Below are 23,233 nucleotides of genomic sequence, written 5' to 3' on the forward strand. Positions count from 1 at the left end.
AACGTTTGACCATATTTGTATGTTGAAAAGGAAGATGAGAAAATTGGAATTATTCATGATATGTCTTAGCTCCAACTGCTGTAGCAATTTAGCATAGACTGCCTAATTTAAACAACAATTTCTCCCAGATCTAGAGGCTTGGAAGTCCAAGATCAAAGTACCAGTAGATCCAGTATCTGCTAAGTCTGCTTCTCAATTTTCAGATGGCATTCTTCTCATTGTATCTTCACGTGGCAATCAGCAGAGATCTCTCATATCTGTTCTTATAAGAACACTAATGCCATCATTAAGGCTCCACCTACACGACTGAATTACCTCCCAAATGCTTCATCTCCAAACACCATTACTGTAAGGATTAAGAGTTTAATATAAGAATTTGGGAGGAGCACATTCAATTCATAAAATGGAGTAATGTGCTGTAGCATGCTAAAAGGTATAGGACCCCTGAGGAAGGCTGAACAAGAAATGTCTAGTTTAGTAAGCAGGGGACAAAGGAGAATAAGAATTTGACCTACTTCATCTTTGGTGGTCCAAAGAATCCTGTATTTCCATGAAGTAAGACAGAAGAGGTCTCATAGGCATGATGGTGGGAGTGGTTGTTGATTAAGAGATTTGAGGCAACTAGTAAAGATTGGCAACAGTTCCCATGGGAGTAAGTAGAGCAATAACAAATAACAGGATTGTGCAGCAGTGTTGAGAACCCACAAAGACCATGAATTTATAGTCACAAGTCTGCACATTTGTCAGTTTTTCATTTCTAGCAGCACTCAGTACCCTGGAATAGTAACAGAGAACATGAATTATAGTGTTTTTCCAGAGGTGGAATTTTCTCAGGAGAGTGAAACAAATATGAGGAATAAGGAGTTCAGGGTGTTGGAGAAACAGTGATCCAGGTGAAAACATGTGACCCGAGCTAAATGGTTAGACTGAGACAAGTCTTTGATACTGGAAGTATCAAACGACTAAGATGGAGAGATAGAAATGTGTCAGAAACACGGGGGTCAGTTGAACTAGACCTTGAATAGTCTAGTTAGGTCTAGGTTATCACGGAGCAGTAATTTGGAAATGGAGAGGATAATGCATTCTAGGGAAAGAGCATCACAAACATAAAGACAGATGCAAAGGGTAACAGCAAGAATTTCCCTGTAACTGGTGTATACATTTCAAGGAGCAATGTAGCATAAGGTTAGAATGATGACATACAATATTAAGCCAGGCTGTGAAAGACTGTCTTCACTTGGCTGCAGTGGGGCAAGTTGTGTCCTGCACAAAAGGCCCTCCTTTGGGCTGAATTCTGGGCCAAACTCTATTTACCAAGCCATTCACCTTCCTCCACACTGGCTCCAGGGAAGAAAATTCCTTTCTGTAATTCTTCACAGACCCCTCCCAGGAGAAGAGCCATTCCCCTGAGGGAAGCATTTTTATTGGCTAGTAGTGGTTCTGACCAGAATGTTGATCAAGTGGACTGCTCCAGGCAACTTCTCTGCCTATAATATAGAAGATAATCTGGAATGAGGAGACCTATCCAGTAAGGAGAGAAAGTTAACAGCATAACAAGGTCCTGACCTAAGCAGCCAAGAACAGAAAGGATCAGATCCAGAAGTGACCTCTGTGATAGAACTAACACTTACATGGATGGTTTCTGGACATAAGGATGATGGAATAGGGAAGAGGTGAAAATGATTCAGATTCATGCTTTATTATAATCCTAGAATAAAATCTTACCACAATTAATGTTCAATTTGCATTTATCAAATGAAAAAATAGAGCTGCAAGTAACAAAAACATTTTCATTCTGCTGGGCTGGAATCCATAGGAACTCGTAGGAAACAGTACCTTCAATCATCTTAAGCCTGCAAAATGTTAAGTGAGTTGCTAAGTTAAAAGAACTCACCTAGAATTTAAGTTACTGCTGTGCAGTAGTTTTCAGCCTTGGCTGAACATGCAAATCACCCAAGAAGCTTGTAAAATTCCCAGTGCCCATCGTGAGTCAATTAACTCAGAAACTCTGGGATGAGACCCAGGCATCAACATGTTTTTTTAAAGCTCCCATGATGATCCCAATATATACCCAATTGGCCCAAAGGAATTTTGCAAGCATTTTTCCAGATATCTAGACATAATCGTTAACATGGAGGACAAGAGATATAGCAGAATGGTTTTTTTAATCTGTTTGACCATCTGGTCACAATTGAATCTTTCATTTCTTATGAAATCTTTTCACATCATGACTAGTTCTTCAAAATTAATTCCTACTTCTTAGCAAAAGATGAAAAAATTTAAGAAACCCATTGTATGGCTTCGCTGACTTTAGGAAGTTGAACTGTGGGTAAAATACGGTTAAAATAGGTCTATTTTAAAAGAATAACTTAAATAATGACTTTTCAACAAACTAACATTGCTAGTTCATAGAAATACTTGCATAAAAATTTGAAATTATTAATTACTTGACTCTTTATCTAAACATACTAGAAAAACACTTTTTTTTGGTACCAGGGATCCAACTCAGGACCTTGTGCTTGTGAGGCAGGTGCCAGAACCACTGAGCTAAATCCCCAGCACCTGAAAAACACATTTTTTAATAATGTGAACAGTACAAATGTTTAAGTCTATATTGATGGCAATGTTTAGTTTTAGGTTGAGAATATAGCACTTACTTTGTTTTATTATTATACTCTAATGGATTAACAGTATGTAATTCTGGTTTAGTTTGGGAGGGTGCCATACTCTAAAACATTTAGCAAAACATTTTAATCTCCTTGAACATGACTGTGACTTTTGAAAAGCAGAAAACAGAAAATGAACAATCCTTCAATTCCTAGCATCACTGATTTTAAATTAACATTTGATAAGCTATAGACATTGAAATCAGCTGGATAAGTGCAATGGGTGTGTCCACTTTAATAACAGGAATAACTGAGATTGGAAAAAAAGCTCACCTTTTTTTAAGATAAATTTTAATTATGGAAACCTGACCTGAGATTACCATGACATTAGTTTTAAATCTTCAGGGTAGAGGCAACAAGTCATTTCTTAAAGTGAATCTGCAACTAACGATATGAAGTCTGCATCTGTCTTGATTAAAATATGAACAGCCATAAAACTTGGCCTCCGAGATATAGATGGCATATACCAGGGATGCTGTAGGATATGTGAGAGACAGTAGAGAAATAGAGAAATAAAAACAGAATAAAATCTAATTACACAGAGTTTCGCTTAAAACAAAAATTGATTGAGTTTTGCCCAAAGTGGCTTGTTGTTTCCTGTGCCAGGAACTACTGTGCAGGCCCAGCAGGAAGTGTGCTACAGAGCAGGATCACCTTACACCCTCGTTTTATGGTTCATTTCATTTATTTAATGCAATCTGAGAACCTGCAAAAGGAGCATGTTTGAAGGAAGGAATAGGCTTTTTGTCTTGTTTTGTTTTAAGTTTCTTTGAATCAAAACATTTGTTTTTACAAGTTGCATAAAATCCCAGAGAAACAGAACTTCTAGAGTTGCATGGTGAAGACATTTGTCTTTGTCACAAAATTTAAAGCAAGACACAAAGTTGAGTTATGTCTGTTTCCTTTGCTCTTCTACTCACATGATTTTAAACATGAAGAATTATAACTGTACCCATGAATGGCCTAAATCATTGTGAATTCCTTGCAGGCTTCTCCTAGGGTCTCTAATTTGATAGAGCACCCACAATTTTGCAAGAAGGGGGTCGGATATATTTAAAATGGAAAATCACAATTTATTTGCAAGCTGAGGAATGAGTTCATTTTACTGTATTGCTCAGAAATGTCTGAATGGAACAGCTGGATTTCCTTGTGGTGGCATATGCCCCTCCTCACACACTCTGTCTTCCCCTCCAGAGACCTCAGCATGAACAACATCAGTCAGCTGCCCCTGAGTCCCCTGCACAGCCTCCGCTTCCTAGAGGAGTTGTAAGTATCACTGTAGTCTTGATGTGTCTAGTCAACACTGAATACATTCTTGTGTTTGTCTCTCATACTTGCTGTGGGAACCAGATAAAACAAGGCAGAGAAGCTGTCAGCACCAACCACTTTGGCACATGAGGAAACACTTAGTTGGAGGGGTGAGGGGATCACTTATGATTCTAGAAATCAACTTATAAAAGCATTTACCATGAGGCTACAACTTTCTAAGGTGAGACTGAGCCAAACAAATTAAAATTTTAAAACAAAGCCTGTTTAAAAGAGCTGGATAGCTCTTTGGAAATAGTTAAGCAGCAGGATATTAAAAGTTTGAATACTGGTTCATGTTTATTAAAATAGCAAGTAAAGCCATAAAATCAAAACCAAAAACTGCTGCTTGGTTCAGCTTATAACTGGGGGAATTGAGTCCACATTGCATAGTACCAAAACTTCTTTCCCTAATCACTTTTAATTACTATTTCCCTACTTTTAAATTTAGCTTCCCTCAAGGCTTCAACACAAGAAATCCACAGAGAACTAAAAACCGGGCTTTCCTAAATTTACTATAAAAAAATAAGGAATAAAAAAAGAGAAGCTTAAATTAGTTAATGATATACAGAGGAACCTTGATTAAGTATAGTAATCACTTTACAGAAGATGAAAAAGAACTGTATAAACCCAAAAATTTGCATTTAAATATTCATTTGATCCTCTTGCCCTGTTGAGTGACGGCAGTGATACACCCTCATGGCCCTGTGGAGAACATTTGGCACCACCAGTTGAGTCAGTCCTCTGATTGTTGATTAAAGGAATTATTTAGACAGTGACCTCTTTTGAAAATACTTTCTTTATAAATCCTAAAGTCAGGGCCCAATTTGGAGAGTGATTTAAATTGTTGATGCACCACATGATCCACCATGGGAGGTGGAAAGGATTTTTCATAGTAGCCAAATTACATTACATTGATCCTTCAAGAGGATAATAGTCTCAAATTTCCCCATGCTAGAAATTTACTTATATTTCTGTTTGATGACATGTTTTTAAAGAAATGCTCTGGTTTTTACTATTTAAATCAGTAGAAAATGACCAATTTGATATCAAGGAGTATGCAGGAAAACTCAGATTATTAAATTGTACAGCGAGTTTTCATTATTTAAGGAATGGATACTCACTTTAGGTTCCAGGCTTCTCTTTCTCCCTCTTCTCTTCCTCTCAGGTCATTTCCATTCGTAGGACTTAACCTTCATAAAGATTGGGACCATGTCTGTCTTAGCCACAGCTGGCATATGATAAATAATGAATAAATTTTTGATGAGTGAAGTAATGAAAAAGTAAAACATAAAAAGAGCTTCTTATACATGTTAACTGTACTGTGTGTGTGTGTGTGTGTGTGTGTGTGTGTGTGTGTGTGTTTAACTGGGATTGAACAGAGGGGCTCTGTACCACTGAGATATATCCTAGCCCCTTTTAGTTTTCTTATTTTGAAACAGTATCTCTCTAAGTTGTCCTTGAACTTCCAACCCTCCTGCCTGGGATTATAGGCATGCACCATCACATCTGGCTTATTAGTTAATATTTTTAACAATTATTTTAAATAAATTTCAAACGAGATATTTTTTCTTAATTACATCCTTCTTATTCTCCTTCCCCTGCCACAATTAATATATAACAGTCTTACTTATCCCCATATTTCTAAAGCATCCATATTTCTAAGGTATACTTTTCTCTTTAATTTCCTTCTAATATCCCATGGCAAAATGCTTCTCTTCTCTCCCAACACATACTTCAGCTCTCGACCACAAACTGAAACAATAAGCAATTCACTTCCCCAAGGATTTTGTTTAATAGAGGTCTTCCCTGTTTGACCCAACTCATTCAAAATAACTCCTCTTTCCTTATGAGGTGAACGTTAATTCTGTTTCAAGGCCAGTTTTTCAAAAGATAACTGAAAACAAATCAGACTAAGGGGAGAGGAGAAGGAGCTACTGTTTGAAAAATGCTACCTTTTTTATTGTCTTATTTTTATCTCTCTGGAAACTCCATCCACTATCTTGACCATAGAAACAGATTTCAGAAATAGAGGGGACACTTTAAAGGCTAATTATCCTATTCCTTCCTGTTCTAGAATTCTTTCTGCTGGGTTGGCCAACTTGACAAATTTAAAATCAAGACTGCTTTCCCATATATAATGGTGTGTTGCATCTAAATGATGTTTGGAAGACATCATTATTCATTTAGTGGCAAGGGGGAGTAGTATTGATAGAATCTGAAAAATGATTATCTCTGCTTGGTTAATTCCTTTGTTCCCAAGGCTAAATTTGGGGACAGTATGTTATTGTTGTTCATAAAAAATACACCCTCCTTAGCAGAGCATTTTGATTATGTCTTCATTACACTGCTAATTGTTTCTATTAGATTTAGCTATATTTAAGGCTATATTTTCTTATTGGAACATAAAATCTTCAAAATTAATATAATTATAATAATAACTTACTCTGTGCTAGTTCCTGTTCAAAGTGCTTCACATATACATCATCTCCCTGAATTCTTTTAACAACCCATAAAAGTAGATATTATTTATTATTCTCAGCTAACAGATAAGAAAACTGAAGTACAGAGAAAATAAAGAACTTATCCAAGATAATGAATAGTAAATGTCAGAGCTAAGATTCAAGCCCAGGTCAAGGCTAAGACTCAAATGACTTTTAAAGCTGTGCTTGAAAAGTAGAGGGCGAGTAAGGAATTGTGCATGGTCTTTTCCCTTAGAGTACCTAGTAGAGTAGCTTGCACTCAAATAAACTAAAGTCCTATAATGATAAGTGTGTGTGTGTGTGTGTGTGTGTGTCCATGTCTGTACCTTTGTGAGAGGATGAAAAAGAATAAGAAAAGGGTATGAAAAGAGTTTTCTACCCAGGAGGCAGAGATCACACATTCAAGTTATTAATCCACTACCCTGGCTGTGAGTAAAGCATTATCAGAATTTTCAGGTGTAGAGTTTCACCAACCTAGCATTGTTCAGCAGCCTGAAAACTTTAGTTAAAATTTCTACCTGTGTAATATATATGTAAACACCATGTTTTATGTAGTATTTTATTTGAAATAACAAGTGAACATCCATACAGCTAGATATAGATGTTTAGATATCTGTGTGTGTGTGTTTTATTGCAATTAGGGCACTGTTTAAAATTAAGTCTTCTATTAAGCTTATTCAGCTCATTTTATGTCTTATCTCTTTATACATTAAATAGGAGAGTGCTGCTAATACTATGAAGAATAGTAATAAAACCACATCACCAAACTCAGTCTTTAAAAAAAAAAATCACTATTAATAAAGCCAGGTCCCCATTCTTTCCCCTTTGTTCTAATTACCCACTGTATCATTTCCTTAGTTTATTTCATTTAACTATGTTATAAACTGTGTAGACAGCTGTTGTTCACCCCTCATCCATCTTTAAAGCTTAACAAAGGTGCTGTAGTTCAAAAACTGGTAAAAAAAAATCCATAAAGCCCTAGAGATATTCATGGAGTTAATGTTTAAAAAATATAACTGGATAAAGTGACTATCTGCAGCAAATATTTAAGAAGAATAAAAGCCATCAGAGAAAATGGTCTCCTCTCCTTAACATTCTGGAGTATTTAATACCTGTGCCACAAGTTTTGGCACACTCGGGTCTTGTTTGTTATTGGTTATTTATTTCTTTTTATGACTCTGCAAGGTTAACAGGTGTGCATACATTCTAACACAAAGAGAAAAGCCTCCTTTTCTGAAGAAATAAACAACAAGTTTATACATAGAGAGGCTGTGCTGCATGGAGAGAAGAAAATAGCATTTGGATCCAGAAGCCCAGAACTTCCTGTCTGACCCTGCCACTTATTAGTGGCACTTACCTGGCTGAGCCTGGGAGGATTACAGTAAGAACCACCCACCTCTCTTTCAGGATATTTCTCTGGATCAAATGAAGCTATGTTGGAAAAATGTTAGTAACTATAATTTACATATTGTGTTTTATTAGTAAAGTGAAAACATCTTCAGAAGATTCTAACCATTTCCTTTCCTAGTTTAGAGCCGGTTTTGTAGGATTTCTAGGAATGTAACACTTGTAAAGGAAAAGTTATTTCCAGTTCTGAGCCTTAATGCATATATAGACAATGATTACAGGTAGTGCTTTACCAAATTTTAACAATCTGAGCAATCATTGCATTTCTCTCCAGTAGTCCCTGCTGTATGAATTCAATCATGCTAAGGACTTCATGTTCTTACTTTGTGGACGAATAAAAGAGCCTATGTTTGGTGCTTCAGAGTATGGTCCAGGCATTAGGAGCTAATGGCTGATGATGCCTACTGCTGGCATCTACAAGTATAGCAAACTTAGACTGGCAGTCTGACTAAACTGGGGAGGAAGGATAAGTTGTTTCCTTTATTTCCAAATGGCATTTAAAAATCTTCCCAGATTTTAGTGCTATCAGAATCAAATGCTCATTTTAGGAAAGAAACTTGAGAAGCTCTGGGGAGATCTGTTTCTAAGTTACTATTGTTCCCTGGAACTGTTTGTTCATATTATGGTTGGCCTTGAAGAATCTCTATATAAATAGTAGATATCTATCATTACAGATGAAATTTGTAGTGAGAGACCACCAAACTTCCTGAAAGTGTAATCCATGCTTATTACTTGTACTTCCTTGCAACATTATTGAAAATGGCAAGAACTGTCCTGCCTGTCTTTTAAGATATTTTCCCCCTAAGGATCAAATGAAATGATGATGAAAACATTGCTAACCTATTGTGCATGTATTGGGTTGTGTTCATAATGTGCTAACACTCCCTGCCCATGAATAATCTCCATGTTCCTTGGTCTTTTCACAGTGGTTGGTCTCTTGACTTCATAGATCTGGCAGTTGCTCATAAATGCTACCTTCTTGAAACACCAGTGTTATTCATGGCAACGATTTTGACTCTCTTCCAAATGATCACCCACATAGCTAGATGTATTTAGTTATCTGTTATTCTGTGCGTGTGTCTTTTTTTGATAACTAAGCCCTGTTTTGAAAGTGCCCTCTCTGCCTCCTCTTTCTTTTTAGCATTCCTTTCTCCCTTATTCTCAGTTCCTATAAAATGTAGACATTCCCCAAATTTCTCCACTTAATTTTATTGTTCCCTTTCTCAGTACTTTTTATGTCCTCCATTCAAGATGTATTTATGGATCCACTGGGAGCATAAAAGTGAATAGGACTTAGTGTTAGGGGTCATTCAGAAAGCCCTTGCCCTTGAGGAACTTAAACATAGGGTATTTGTTAATTGTAACAACAGTAGTGAAGAACACAAGCATGACTTAGATAAAGAATAAACAAGGATGAAGAACACTGAAACTAAGATCAGGAGTTGAGGAGGAGTTAGTGGTACCAGAGTGTTTCAGGAAGGGGGACAGTATGAGCAGAGGTCCAGAGGTAAGAAAGAATACGATGTGTTTTTGAATCTGCCATAAAAGATCAGTATGACTGGAGAAGAGAGATGCGAGAGAGAGAGAGAGAGAGAGAGAGAGAGAGAGAGAGAGAGAGAGAGAGAGAATATGATATGGAATGAGATTGGAGAGGAAAGCAAAGCCCAGATCATTCAGAACCAATCAGAATTCAGTAGGAGCAATGGGAAGCAGCTAGTGAAACATGTGATTTATATGGTTTACAATTTTAAAAGACTTTCTGACTCTGCAGACAAAATAGATTAGAGAATTATGGAAGCAGAGAAACTCTGCTTAGTAGATTACTAGTTATCTGATAAGAAATCCAAGACTTAACTGTATTTCTCCTGTATAGTTGACTTCCAAATCTCTGTTTCTAGTCCAGATCTCTTTTTTCATTAACTGCTAGACCACTGGTTTCCAATGTATAATCCCTACACATCAATATTATCACTCTTTTGTTATTTATTCTTACTATAAACTTATTTTTATCTTTGCTTGTTAGAAATGCAAATTTATGTGCACCACCCGAACCTCTAAACTGGAAACTCTGGGGATTGGGCCCAGGAAATTACCTTTAACAGGATTTCCTGGTGACTCTGATGCCTGGTGAAGTTTGAGGACCACTGCTCTTAGCTAGTGGTTCTCAGAACTTAGAGACATCAAAATTACATATGGAGCTTTTTAAACTACACATTGCTAGACCCCAACACAGAGTTTCTTCAGCCATTTGTAGGTTGGGAGAACTTTAAGAATTTGCATTTATAGGAAGTTGCCGGGTGATGCTGATACTGCTAATTTAGCCACCGCACATTGAGAAGTCCCAACTACCTAGTGACAACCCCATCGACTATCCCACCAATAATTAAAAACTCAACATGTGTAGAACCAGATTATTCATGTATCAGCCCCCCCACAAACTTTTTCTTCCTCTTTTCCTGCTTGCCACCCCCTTATCATCTATGTCTGTCACTCCTTTTCTGTCTCATTCCTTCTCTCTCCCCCCCATTGGTAGCCAATTCCCAAAAGTTCATCATTCCACATTGTCTCTCCTATTCTCTACTTCATTACCACCAAGTTTTGGTTCTTGTTCCTCACCTGCTTGTCTTATTCACTTTCTCACTGCTGGAGAAAATACCAAACACTCATATCTTAAAGGAGAAAAGGCTTAGACCTCTAGGTCTCAGAGATTCAATCCATAGTTGCCTGGCTCCAAGACAGAAATATCATGGCTGAAGGACCTAGCAGAGAAAAGCTGCTCATCTCAAGTCAACAAGGAAGCAGAGGGAGAAGAGAGAGAGAGCGCTGGTACAAGAATACACCCTTCCCAGTCATGCAACCAGTGACCCACCTCTATCCAAGGCCCACCTCCTGACAGCACACTCAGCAGTGAGCTCATCAATGATTAATCAATGTATTAATATGCCCCCATGATCCAATCACCTTCCAAAATCCCCACCTCTAAATAATATATGAGACTTTTGGTAAATATTTTAGATCTAAGCTGTGATACTGAGTTAACTGGCAAAATCCATTAGCTAATCACCTCTCTTCATTCTCCCAACAATGAATGACTGGATCATTGTGTCTGAGGATGAGCATCATGGAGATTTTCAGCAGATTTTATAAATATTAACTGTTGAGACTATTTCAAAGTTTCCCATCCCTGAATTATTATTACCTGGAACATTTTTTAGAACTAGTAATGACCAGTGCTTATCCCTCAGAGATTCTGATTTGTAGGATGTTGGCGGGGACCCAGACATCATTTTTTTAAAGCTCTCTCTCTCTCTCTGTGGTGTTAGAATCACTGGCATATATGGAAGCATTACAGCAGGGAAAGACCGTCAGGGACTTAGCAGCTGATTGAATGTAGGGACTAAAGGAGAGGTTCAAAGGTGAAAGAAGACTTTGCCTAAGATTAGGTGCTGGAAGAATGATACGACACAGAAAAAAGAAATTCAAAGAGAGAATAACTGATTTGGAACAAAAGATGTATTCTACATAAGGTTCCAGCAGAATATCCAAATAGGAATGTGAGTAATGCTATTGGAATATAAGTCAAGAGCAAGAAGAGTCTGTTCTAGAAACAATGACTGGGGAGTGTTTTACAAAGAGGTGATGATTGAAGGTGCTGGAGTCGATGAGGACTTTATGCTCCGTGTTTCCCAGAGTGGTTCTCTACTTTCATTAAAATCACCAGCACTACTTATTAAAAATGCACATTCCTAAATCCACCCCTCAGAAGTTCTGATTCACTGTGTCAGGGTTGGGGCCTAGGGTTCTGAGTTTTTATCCTCCAAAGGTGACGGCAGTGCACACTAAAATCTGAGAGTCAATACATGGAGATGAGGGGTAAAAGTATGAGAACAAAAACTTGAGGGACATCTGTATTTGGAGAATGAAAACTGAAAGAAGGCTACCAAGAAAAAGAAAGAAAAGAACAGTCATAGTAGTGACAATATAAGATTGTACTGGATCTGGTAAGCGATGAGAGGAGTTTAAGGAGTAGGCAATAGTTTTCTAATAGTCAGTACCTTGAGTGATACAGCCATTATGTGCTTGTATTTTTCCTGTTTTAGGTTAGTTGTCCTGAGCAACTTGCCTTTAACCAAAGTATAGCTAAAGGCCCAAATTTTGAAGATGAAATATTATGTTTAAACCAAATTCTCTTGTGTGAACTTTTCAATGAAAACATTACCGAACAACTTCTCATGGCCCACTTTGCCATCTGTAAAAGGGCATTTGTTTAAAAGGATTGTTACAATAATTAAATAGCAGCATGGATAGTGCTTAATGTTGTACCTAGCATTTGTGGTTTAATAAATGATAGCTACTGTTTGTATGCCCAAAACCCCTATACAAGGCATACTGAGAGTGCTCACAAAAATTACTGAATTTAAATTTGATTTATAATAAAAAATATTCTTCAGCTATTTCTAATCTGATTATATAATTACTGACAACCTTGGAATCATTATACAGGACTTGAAGAAACTGCAGCACTATGGCCACCTGTCTTTGGAAATAATGTCAAATGATCAATCAATAAATATTAATTGGGCCGGGATTTAGCTCTGTGGTTCTGCCGCCTGCCTTGCAAGTGCAAGGTCCCGAGTTCGATCCCTGGTACCAAATAAATAAATAAACAAATATTAATTGTGCTCCTTGTTCTATATAGGCAAGAGGATTCTTGACCTTAGAAGTCAATTGCCCGAAAGTGTAAAATAGGAAGAAAAGGTCCAAAGGGGTAGGGGTAGTGGGAGGGGCAGGGGAAACGAAAGAAGGGAAAGGAAAAATGATGAGAGATGGAAAAAATGGAAATAAATTCTTTGTAAATAGGGAAGGGTGGAGGGTGTGAAGGGAGGGCTAGGAATGGGGAAAAAATAAGAACCAACATGCATTATGTAAAGGTACAATTCCCAATGAGAAATGTAATTGTGTTGTATACCTACAATGTACCAATGAAAGAATTAATAAAAAAAAAAAGTCGATTACCTAATCAGGTAGACTACACATAAAAGGGTAGAAAATGAACCACTAAAGGCAGCATAGTATAAAAATATCTTATAGAAAAGCTGACCATGTAAAAAAGTGATTAAAAAAAATTTCACAAAGGAATTGAAATACAGTTAATCTCAGGGTAAGAAACCACAGGTCTTTATAACAAGATCTCTCTGTTTGCCTGAGAGAGTTTATTTATTCAGTCCAGTGGTCTTAGCCCTGGCACCTTAAATCTCAATATTCTTGACCCGATTTAATAATGAAAGCAAAATGCACAGTTTGAGAAAGGAAGTTTTTTGGCTCAATTTGGCAACAAAAGATAATTAGTCAATAGAAATAATCAATGAATATTAATTTCAATTGGCTATTATATTGATTTCATTGCTCATTTCTCTTTGAAAATCACTAATTACAGTATTGTCATAGTTTTAAGCCAACTTTATTTGGAGACAATATTTTTAATGAAAATATATCGACATTTCATAAGGGAATAAGAGTGTACAAATTTCACTTTTTTATTAGTACATGTTTGCAGTACATGGTGATTACATTCAACTTAGGGAGTTGGAACATGTACATAGCACATTCTTAATTATTTTTACTTCCCCTTCCACTCCCCGCCCTCTACTTCTTGGTCCCCTTTCTACTTGCAAAAGAAAAACTTTTCCTGTTTCCTATTATCTATCTTATATTTTGCTCTTTAATTTATTTACAATTTGGGTTTCCCATATAAGAGAACTCATGTGATACTTAAGCTTATGTGTTTGATCTATTTCATTTAACATTATGGTCTGAAGGTTCATCCATTTTCCTACAAATGACTCAAAATTATCATCCTTTATGGCAGCGTAGTACCCAACTAGCTCCAAAATGCTTCTTGGCCAAGTAAGTCCATGTAGAACAGTGGTGTTTTGAATAGTAATTTCCCAAGGGTCCCAGAGAACAGGTCAAATGTCTCCTTCCATTCTCAGAATTAACCCCATGTTATACACATACTTCTCCCTCTCTCTCCAGACCACTGTACAGAGAGAAAAGATTAGACTTCCATTTTACAAAATGAGGCTACCAAAAAGAAATCCTTTAGATTTCTTTAAGGGTTCAAATGATTTAACAATTCAAAGAAACTCACAAATTCTCAGAAATATTTTAGTTGAATGTTTATAATACTAATAATATTAGTAACATAATTTTAGTAATATTTTTACTAAAACATCTACTAACTTAATTTAACAGAAGAGAAATGTGTGAATTGAGTATCATAAGTTAATGGAGATTTTCTGTGGAGTTTTTAAATTTTTTTATTTATTTACTTTTTGCAGCAACTAAGTCAGTAAAACTAGCAATATTGTGATAAGTCCTATATATGGAGCAATGTCTTCAGGATAAAAAAAACTTTCTTAATAGCACATAAAAAGATATATCTTTTTTTTTTTTTTTTGAGACAATATCTTGCTATGTATTCCAGGCTGACCTTGAACTTACTATGTAGCTGAGGCCGGCCTTGAATTTGCAGTGATCCTCCTGCCTTTTCCTCCCAAGTGCTGAGATTAGAGTTGTGTACCACCATGTAAAGCTAAAAATATAGACAATTTTTAAGTATTATTTTATTGTAGAAATGAAGATAATGGAAAAAGATATTTCCATGAAATAACAATTATAGAAAGAGATTTTTTTTTAATTCAGCCATATGGTATGTGAGTCACTAGTATTTGAAAATGGTCCCTCAGAGAGCTGTTAGCCCAAATCATCACAGGAAAGAAAAGTCTGTGTATGAATCTTAATCTTTATATACTGCTTACACATTTGAAAGTCTGTTTTTTTCCTATAGTTTCTATGTATTTAAGTTTTTAAATTACTAAAACCACCACACATGGTAAACAAATAAGAGGAATGATTTTCTGAAATTGTTTTTTGTCAATGAAACAGATGTGCTACCAGCCCAGCAAACACCTAATAGCACATCATAAATTATTTGTTTTAAGACAGAGCCCCTGATAACAAAGGTCAGCGGTTCCACAGATTCCTTCTGAATACAAACTCAGGGACAGTGAAAGTCCCTACCCAGAAAAGAAAAGCAATTTCTGTGAAGTGACTTGCAGGAAATGTAATAGAAGAGTATTGAGCAATAGTTTAAAAGGCTGAAAATAAAAAGTTTTATTTTCTCTTTTTTGTTTTCAAAGTCAGTAACCCCAAAACCATCAAGCTACCTGATGATGGTATAGAAGTAGTAGGAACTAAAGAGCACTTACTTGAAGTCTGTGAGCTAGAACTCAAAAATGTCCTGTTGAAGATATGACTGTGAATAGAATATTTAGGGACATTTTGACTGAAATAATAGTTACTAATCAGTTTAGGCTGATCAGTGCAGCTTTCTGTCATAGCCAACCAAACCTGAGTGTGTCTTTTTTTTTGGTACCGGGGATCGAACTTGAGATCTTGTGATTGAAGGCAGACAGCAGAACCACTGAGCTAAATCCCCAGCCCCCTGAGTGTGTCTTAATTCAATAAACTACTCTTGTGTTATATACAATTCATTTACTTCAGTATTTACATATAGTACTTTGGATAACTAATTAAATGCATATGGGTTGCACAGAATATAAAATGTTGCTTTTTTTAACTGTATACATGCCACCTGGACCCCAGTGGTATGTCAGGTTAGATTTTCTTCTACACCAAACTGTACCACTCCTTGCCACCTCCATCACTGCTACACTACAGCAGGCTCTCATGTCTGAATACTCCATTGTCATCTGCTCTCCATAGTCTGTTCTTCTCTTCAAAAGGGCTGATCAGAAGCACCCTTAAAAAAACACATCTGAGTACATTGGTCTCCAGCTCAAAGACCTCACTGAGCCTCCAAGCCCTGTATGGAGACCCTCTATACCTCTCTGACCTCCCCTTCTGTCAGGCTCCTCCTTGGCCATTCCATTCCAGTCTTGCTGCCTTCTGTGCAGCTTCTAGACCACACAAGGCACATTCCATCACAGACTTTTTACTTTCCTGTTCTCTTCATTCCAACCTGCATGGCTCAGACCTCTGCTGAAATGCCCTCTTAGCAGACAGGTTTCCCTGACCATCTTATCTAAATCACCCTCCACAACAACCACCCATTGCTCTCTATTCCTTTGCCTTGGTTTTTCTTTCTTCAGAGCATGTTTTATGTTATACTATTCACTTATCTTTTAATTTAATGACTATATACCTTCATGAGAATGGAAATTTTATGAGGTCAGGGGCTTTATCAGTCCAGTATTCACTGTTGTAGCACAGGCACCTAAGCAGAGAAGGCCCCCAATAAATGCTTGTTGGATATAAAAGATAGCATGAAAGAATGACAAAGGACATTCTTTCCCTAATTAGAGTGACTGTTAGGAGAACAACACTATGCAAGGCCTGTGATAGTTCAGGTGTGTCAATTGCAAGCTAACAGCACAAAGATGAAAGGGAAATAAAGCTAAGACAGTGAAATGTTGAGATTGGAACAGCTTTGCAAACATGATTCCTTGAGGCCAGCATCTAGGCAGGTGTGAAACAGCCTTGCCAGCTAAGTAATCCTTCAATCACAGACTTGTTTGCAGAAGATAACACACGGATCCATACAGATTCAGTTATTCATCCAAAACAGACTTCAGGGCCGGGGGCAATTCAGCTCTGCAAAATCACCCAGCCGCTTAGGTTACTTCTGTCATTTTTGTTGTTCCCGTTTTTTCCTCCCATGGAATGTTCTCCACGCCAAAATCACTGATGCTGTCTCACCAGTATCACTTCTACAGGAAAAGAGAAATAAAGGAAATTGGAGACCATTTTCCTTCTAAGGAGGTAGCACAGAAGCATCACATAGCACTTTGGATCAAAGTCAAACTTAGTCATATAATATGTATTGAATGCAAAAAAGACTAGAAAATGAGACAGTAGCTGAGTGGCCATGTACTCAGCTAAAGCATTGGGTGGTTAAATTATTCTAGAAGAAGAGGGGAATGGATACTGGGGATCAGTTAGTGGCCTCTATTTAAATGATTAGTTGAGTGTTACTTAGGTAAGCTATGTTTCAGACACTATTCAAGGCCCTATAATAGATACAAAGATAATCCCCAGGTTTTACGTGTCCTAGAGAAGACACATACTGTAACACAATACAGACACAAAATGCTATCAAAAAATTTCAGGGTAGAGGGGCAAGGGAAGGAAAGGGGATGAAAAAGGAATTAAGACATGTTATATACATGTACCAACTTCCCATAAGGAATGGGAATATTATGTACTAATAAACTTTTAAAAGAAGGCTTCAGGGTAGAAAGACCAAAAAGCTTAGAAATAAGATTATTTTGAAAGACAGGAAGGGAATGGGGAAAGAGAATTTAAGATGAAGCAAAGGACTGTATGGGAGAAAGTAGAGGATGTGTCTAAGAAAAGCAAGCTTCATAGTCTGGATTAGCTCCCACATAAAAAGAGGTGTGAGAGAAGAGGCCAGGACTTCTTTTCATTTCTTTTCACATGGTGTGGGATCTGTCAAAGGGTTTTGGAGCAGGGAAATGTATGATCAGAGATGGCTGTGAATAACCACCAGTGAATATAGAGTGAGTGGGAGAGGGGAGATCCTGAGTATAGAGAGACCAGATGGAATCTCAAAGTGTTTTCTTATAAGACAGCATAATAGGAAATAAAAAATACCCCTGAAAGCACCTTGGTCAAATAGCAAACTGAATTACATGTATTAACATATTTTTTTAATCCCTGCCATGGTTAGGCCATGGCTCCCTGACTTTTCTGACCAATAAGAAGAAACAAAATTCTTTCCCTCAGTCCATTTTCCCAAATATATGTGGAAACAAAGTTATATAAAACAATACTTTAGACAAGGCATTCTCTTTCTCTATGGCACTATGAAGAAGCTGGAAATAATATGGCATAAGAGTTATCTTAGTTTTCTAAAATATTGTATCAGTTAAGAAAAATACAAATAACCACAACAGAATAGAGAAATCATGGAATTTTGGAGCTAGAAGGAACCTGAGAAGCCATATTACCTTTCTATTACATGTAATTAGTAAGAAAATGAAGCACAGAAAAATTACTAACTTAACAGCACAATTAAGTTCTCCAGATGCAAGACAAACAGGGCCTCCTGGGGGGTCTGAGTCCCTTCTTATATAATTAAACTATTTTTAAAGCAGGATTATAAAAATCATGGTATATATAATTTGTAGCAAGCAAATAGTGCTTTTCATAAAAACGCTATTCAGAGGTCCTATTCATGATTGCAGTATTTATGTAAATATTCACTTACAGTCTATTATCAGGTGTGTGGACTGGCAGTGGGACGTATATGTAAAGTTGTATGGTGAATTCATCAAATCAGTGACTTCACTGACTGAATTATCTCCCCTTTGAAGATACAACAAAAATATTAAGTCCTTGAGGAAAAAGTATATTCTTCTCTAGCCTCCAACTACATCCATGAAAGACTGAAGTATCTTGATTTTCACTTCTACCCACCCATCCCAGAATATGACTAGCTCCTCAAAAAAAAACAAAATTTTTTTTGTGCTCTTCTGAAGTGACATTGTCACCTTGGGTTTTCTGGACTATTTAACATTTCAGATTGTGGCTTTGACGTGGCTACTTGAATAAGTACTGCACCAGATGTTAGAGCTACATGCTTTATTGATCTTTTTCCATATTTTCTCACCTTGTTTTCCCACTTAGAAAAATATTATAAAGGGAACTTTTTAAAAAGTTACCAATAATGATGTCAAAACTTTTCACTAAATAACAAATGTTAATGTCTTCCATTCTAAACTCTGTTTTCCATATTTTAAGGCATTTCTCAATTAAAACATGTTAAATTGGGCCAGGGATTTAGCTCAGTGGTTCTGGCACCTGCCTTGCAAGCGCAAGGTCCAGAGTTTGATCCCTGGTACAAAAGCAAAACATGTTAAATTAATTAACCTACTCTATCTTTTTCTGGTTTAGAAAAAATGATTTTGATAGTCTACATATTTCCACACAGTTTAATATTTCACAGGTTTACTAAGAGAGTATGGTTGTGATGTAGTTACATAACCAAAATATTCTTATTCTTACTGTTTTATTCATGCTTATAAAGAATCACTGTAATCCATAATAGTCACATTTTGACATTATGATTTTTTGAAAATTACTATATGGTGTTTAACATTGGTTTAAGAAATTTTAAGGTCATATATATGTACACATACATATGTAGTATAAGCTATTAATGATTTAGCATGAATTAGGTAATTTATTGCCTTTCTCCTTAGCTATTCTTTCTGCCAACATTTTGATTAGAAACTTATAGAAATTTTTCACATGCACAAAAAAAAGGTTCTTTACAGTTGCTTTTGGCATTTGTGGTTGGAACAAAATTGCAGTGTGTGTTAACAACTAAATGAATTTCACATGAAGATAGCCAAGCTCACTCTCTCTCCTCTCCATTGAAACCCACAGACGTCTTGCCGGAAACGCTTTGACATACATTCCCAAGGGAGCATTCGCTGGCCTTTACAGTCTTAAAGTTCTGTAAGTAAACAAGTGTTATTGCACATATGTCTGATTTTAGTGTCACACGGCTGCTGAGTAACTTGAAAAGTATGAGTTCCTCTAATAAACTATTTAGATCCTTTAGATCCTTTCAACTCAAATCTACCTTCATTGGGGAGGCAGAATCATAATGTATTTGGCTAAACTTGCATATAAAAAGAACTCACCTTTTCTTTTCTAACTTTGATATAAAACTGTTGGCTTCTAAATAACCACCTTACCAATTCAAACTTCTAAGAGTATTTCTGTTTTCCTTTATGTTAGGAAGTTGGGGGGCATGTCTCCAATGATTATGATCAGCAATGCTGATTTTGATCACTGAGATGCTGACATAATGAGATCATAGATTTGTTTCCCTATAGTGCACTGAATAAGGACCCGCTAAAACATATCAAGTTTGTGCTCCATCTGCACATAGATGTGGAAAAGCCTAGCAAGTACACTAATTGTTTAATTAAAATATTAATTTACCATGAAGTATATGTCCAACTTCTCAATTTGTTTATTAGGAAACATCGTATTGATGACCTCCTTCTTCTGGTGCCCACTGTTTAATTTTCTTTTAGTTTGCTCTAAGAAGAAAAAAATCAATAATGCAAGTTGAAAGTCATTCTAAGAAAATTTTATCTCAGAAAAAAAAATTCGTATTTTATTTTCTTTCTTTGACATAAAAGTCATTAACTCTAAAAATAAAAGCATTTGAATTATTTCTGTTTAATGAAAATTACATTTTACCAGACTGAGGGATATGTAAGTTTAAAAAAACAGTTAAATTTAATAATTTGCTAAAAGCTAAATTCGATAGCAGAACTACTGTTTGGCCTGCCTAAGTGTTTGGGTTTGGTTTCCCTTTTCCTGTTTGGATCATTTTTTCTATTAAGCAGAAATATTTTTAAATAGTCATAGTGTCAAATCCTAACTTTAATTCTTTATGTAGTAAAACTCTAAATTGTAGTACCAGGTCCAGTGCGCCTACATCTTCACCAGCCCAGCAAAATATTTGTAACCATTTGCATCCCAAAAGCCAAGTTTAGATAAGACATCTAAAGTGATTTTTTTCTTCTCTCAAGCTATATACCATGAAGCACTTTGATGCTTATTAAATAAATTATACTATAATCAATTATTTTAATTCACTTCACAAAATGAAAATTGGGTGTATGAGCTAGTGCATGTGTATATATAAGTGTATCTCCAGCCATCATAATTTCATTTAAAATACAGATATATAATATTAATGTATATAAATAATATATGAATTAGATAGAAATGTAATTTTAAATCTTTAGATTCTCATGATATGGACTTCTACCTGAAAACAAGCTTTATTTACCCAGAATGTGTCTGTACATACTTTCCTGTGTCCTATGGTGTCTTTTGCCTGAAATCCTACAAAGTATTAGCTTAATGATTGAAAAATACAAAGCACAGGTGCTATGGTTTGCATATAGTTTGAGCCTGCCCACCAAAAGTGCATGTGCTAGACTTGGTTCTAGTGAGGAGTTGTTGAGGTGGTGAGGACCTTTAAGAGTTGGGGTCTAGTGGAAGGACACTTCATCACTGGGGTTACCAGTCTCAGAAGGAATTAATGTAATTGTCACCAGGACACTGTATTGATCACATTCCTGTTGCTGGAGGAAAAGAATATCCAACACCCACAACTTAAAGAAGGAAAAGTTTATTTTGGTTGACAGTTTTCAGAGGATTCAGCCCATGATTGGATGAGTCCAGTGCAGAAAAATATCGTGGAAGGACATGGCAGAAGAATGCTGCTCACCTCGTGGCAGCCAGGAAAGAAAAGGGGGGGAGGTAGTTAGGAACAGAATAAACTCTTCCAGGTCACACCCCCATTGTGACCCAGACAGGCCCCATCACCTAAGAGCAAGTCAGCTATAGACCCCTATGATCCAGTTACCTTAGAAACGTGAGACATGTAGGGAACATTTTAGATCTAAACCATAACACCCTGCTTAGTTTTGAAGAGAGAAAATCATTATAAAAAGAACAAGCCTGGCCCCTAAATCTCTCTCATTTCCTATCTCACTATGTTATTGCTTTTGTACCCACCCACTTCTACCATTATGCTACCCTTCCAGATACCTCCCCAGAGGCTAATGAGGCACTCAATTTTGGACTTTCAATTTCCCAAACTGTGAGCTAAATAAACCTTTTTCTTTATAAATTTCCCAGTGTCCAATATTTTGTTACAGCTACAGAAAACAGGCTAAGACAATAGGTTTTCTCTCAAGCTTACTATTTAAATGTGCCTTTTCACCAGAAAAAAGAAAAGTGAAATTAAGATGCTTTTTTATCCATTCCTAAATAACCAATGCTTCTTGTCCTTTATACAGTCAGAGAGTGGCCCTTCTGGTGCACTGGGGAGTACAGCAGTCTCATATACATTCAGAGATTCAGCAAAGTCTAATGAGTGTAATATTCAAAATGGCATTAAACAAATTATTGCTGGAAATACAAAGATCCATTAAGTTCTGGGACAGATTATGGGATCAAGATTGTGAAACCCAGACAGTCATATAGATCATCTCTGATTCCTAGGGAAATTATGTCTAGAAATGTGTGCAACACACTATGGAATGTGGAGGCTGGTAGCATTTAGTTTCATCCTCAGGCTTGGCTAAGGACTTGGCTCAGACTTGACTTCCTAAGAGAGAAAGGATTTTTCAGAGAGATAATGAGCCAGAAGCTGAACTGTGAAGCACAACTTGGAATTAGCAACCCAAATAAGATGACAGACTGAGTGGATAATATACTCAGAGACAGAGAGGCAAAAAAGATGTGAGATGAAAAGGTGTTCCAAGAAGGCTAGTGTGCCAGCATTCAGAAGACAAGGTGGAACATATTTGAAGAAAAACCTGGAGAAACAGAAAAGGATCCTGGTTGCAGGATCCCATATATCATGTCAAAAAAGAAAGAAAAGGACATTACTGTGTCTAAGCACGACAAGGAACAAGATGTAAGAAAAGAAATGGCATGTTTATTCTGCAATTCAGCTAGATCACCATCAGTGTGAGGAGAGTCCAAGAAGAACAACATCCTGCTAGGAAGTGTGTTCACTCTTTTAGATGCTGTCTTAAAGACTAACATTCAATGAATAGACTTGAACTGTGAAATATCTTAAAACTATATATTGTGGCATTAGAGCAATGGTTTCTCAACCACGGTGGTTCTGCTCGCTACATAGTGTTTTGAAAAATCTCTGGGTGTATATTCAGTTGTCTAGATGATTGACACATAGTAAACTGCATGTGATGTGCTACATAACTCAGTTAAAGAGAATTCTCCCACATCCTACTTGACTTCTAACTGTTCCTCCACACCAAATATAAATCAATAGTACTTCAGTGCACAATTGTACTGAAAGGTTTTACAAGAAGTTCTCCATAAGTCTAATAATGTATACAGGGAAGATTAAATAGAATAAATATATTCTTTCCAAATCATTGAATAATTAACTCAGTATGTTCATCTCCCCTATTCTTGGTACTGTAAAATTTAGTTTAAAATAGTGTTAATGCTATAGTATTACCACAAAAGCCACAAAACATATTAAAAATAAATAACCCTGTAAGTGCAAAAATATCTTTGAAATAAGTATCATTAAATAAAAAGAAAAACAACAAGCACAGGGATTTCATTGAATTTCACCAACAAAGTTTGCTTTATAAATATTTCATATTGCTGCCTTTTAAAATATTTGTGGCACAAGCATACAAAATGTATGTAGCTGCATTTATGATAAAAATTCTACAAAAAATTGGAATAGAT

General features: G+C 36.4%; 1 protein-coding gene across 1 annotated transcript in view; it reads left to right on the forward strand.

Moving 5' to 3' along the window:
* Lgr5 (leucine rich repeat containing G protein-coupled receptor 5) overlaps positions 1-23,233 on the forward strand; it is a 169,733-nt gene that overhangs the window by 84,823 nt on the left and 61,677 nt on the right. Inside the window, exons 2-3 of the mRNA XM_087192427.1 lie at positions 3,861-3,932; positions 19,355-19,426. Of these exons, the coding sequence (XP_087048553.1) occupies positions 3,861-3,932; positions 19,355-19,426 (144 nt within the window). The remainder of the gene's footprint in view (positions 1-3,860; positions 3,933-19,354; positions 19,427-23,233) is intronic.

This window comes from Heterocephalus glaber, unplaced genomic scaffold, assembly GCF_053883595.1.
Source record: "Heterocephalus glaber isolate CG9 unplaced genomic scaffold, H.glaber_assembly_v1.0 deba00001571, whole genome shotgun sequence".
In the NCBI taxonomy this organism is placed as follows: Eukaryota; Metazoa; Chordata; class Mammalia; order Rodentia; family Bathyergidae; genus Heterocephalus; species Heterocephalus glaber.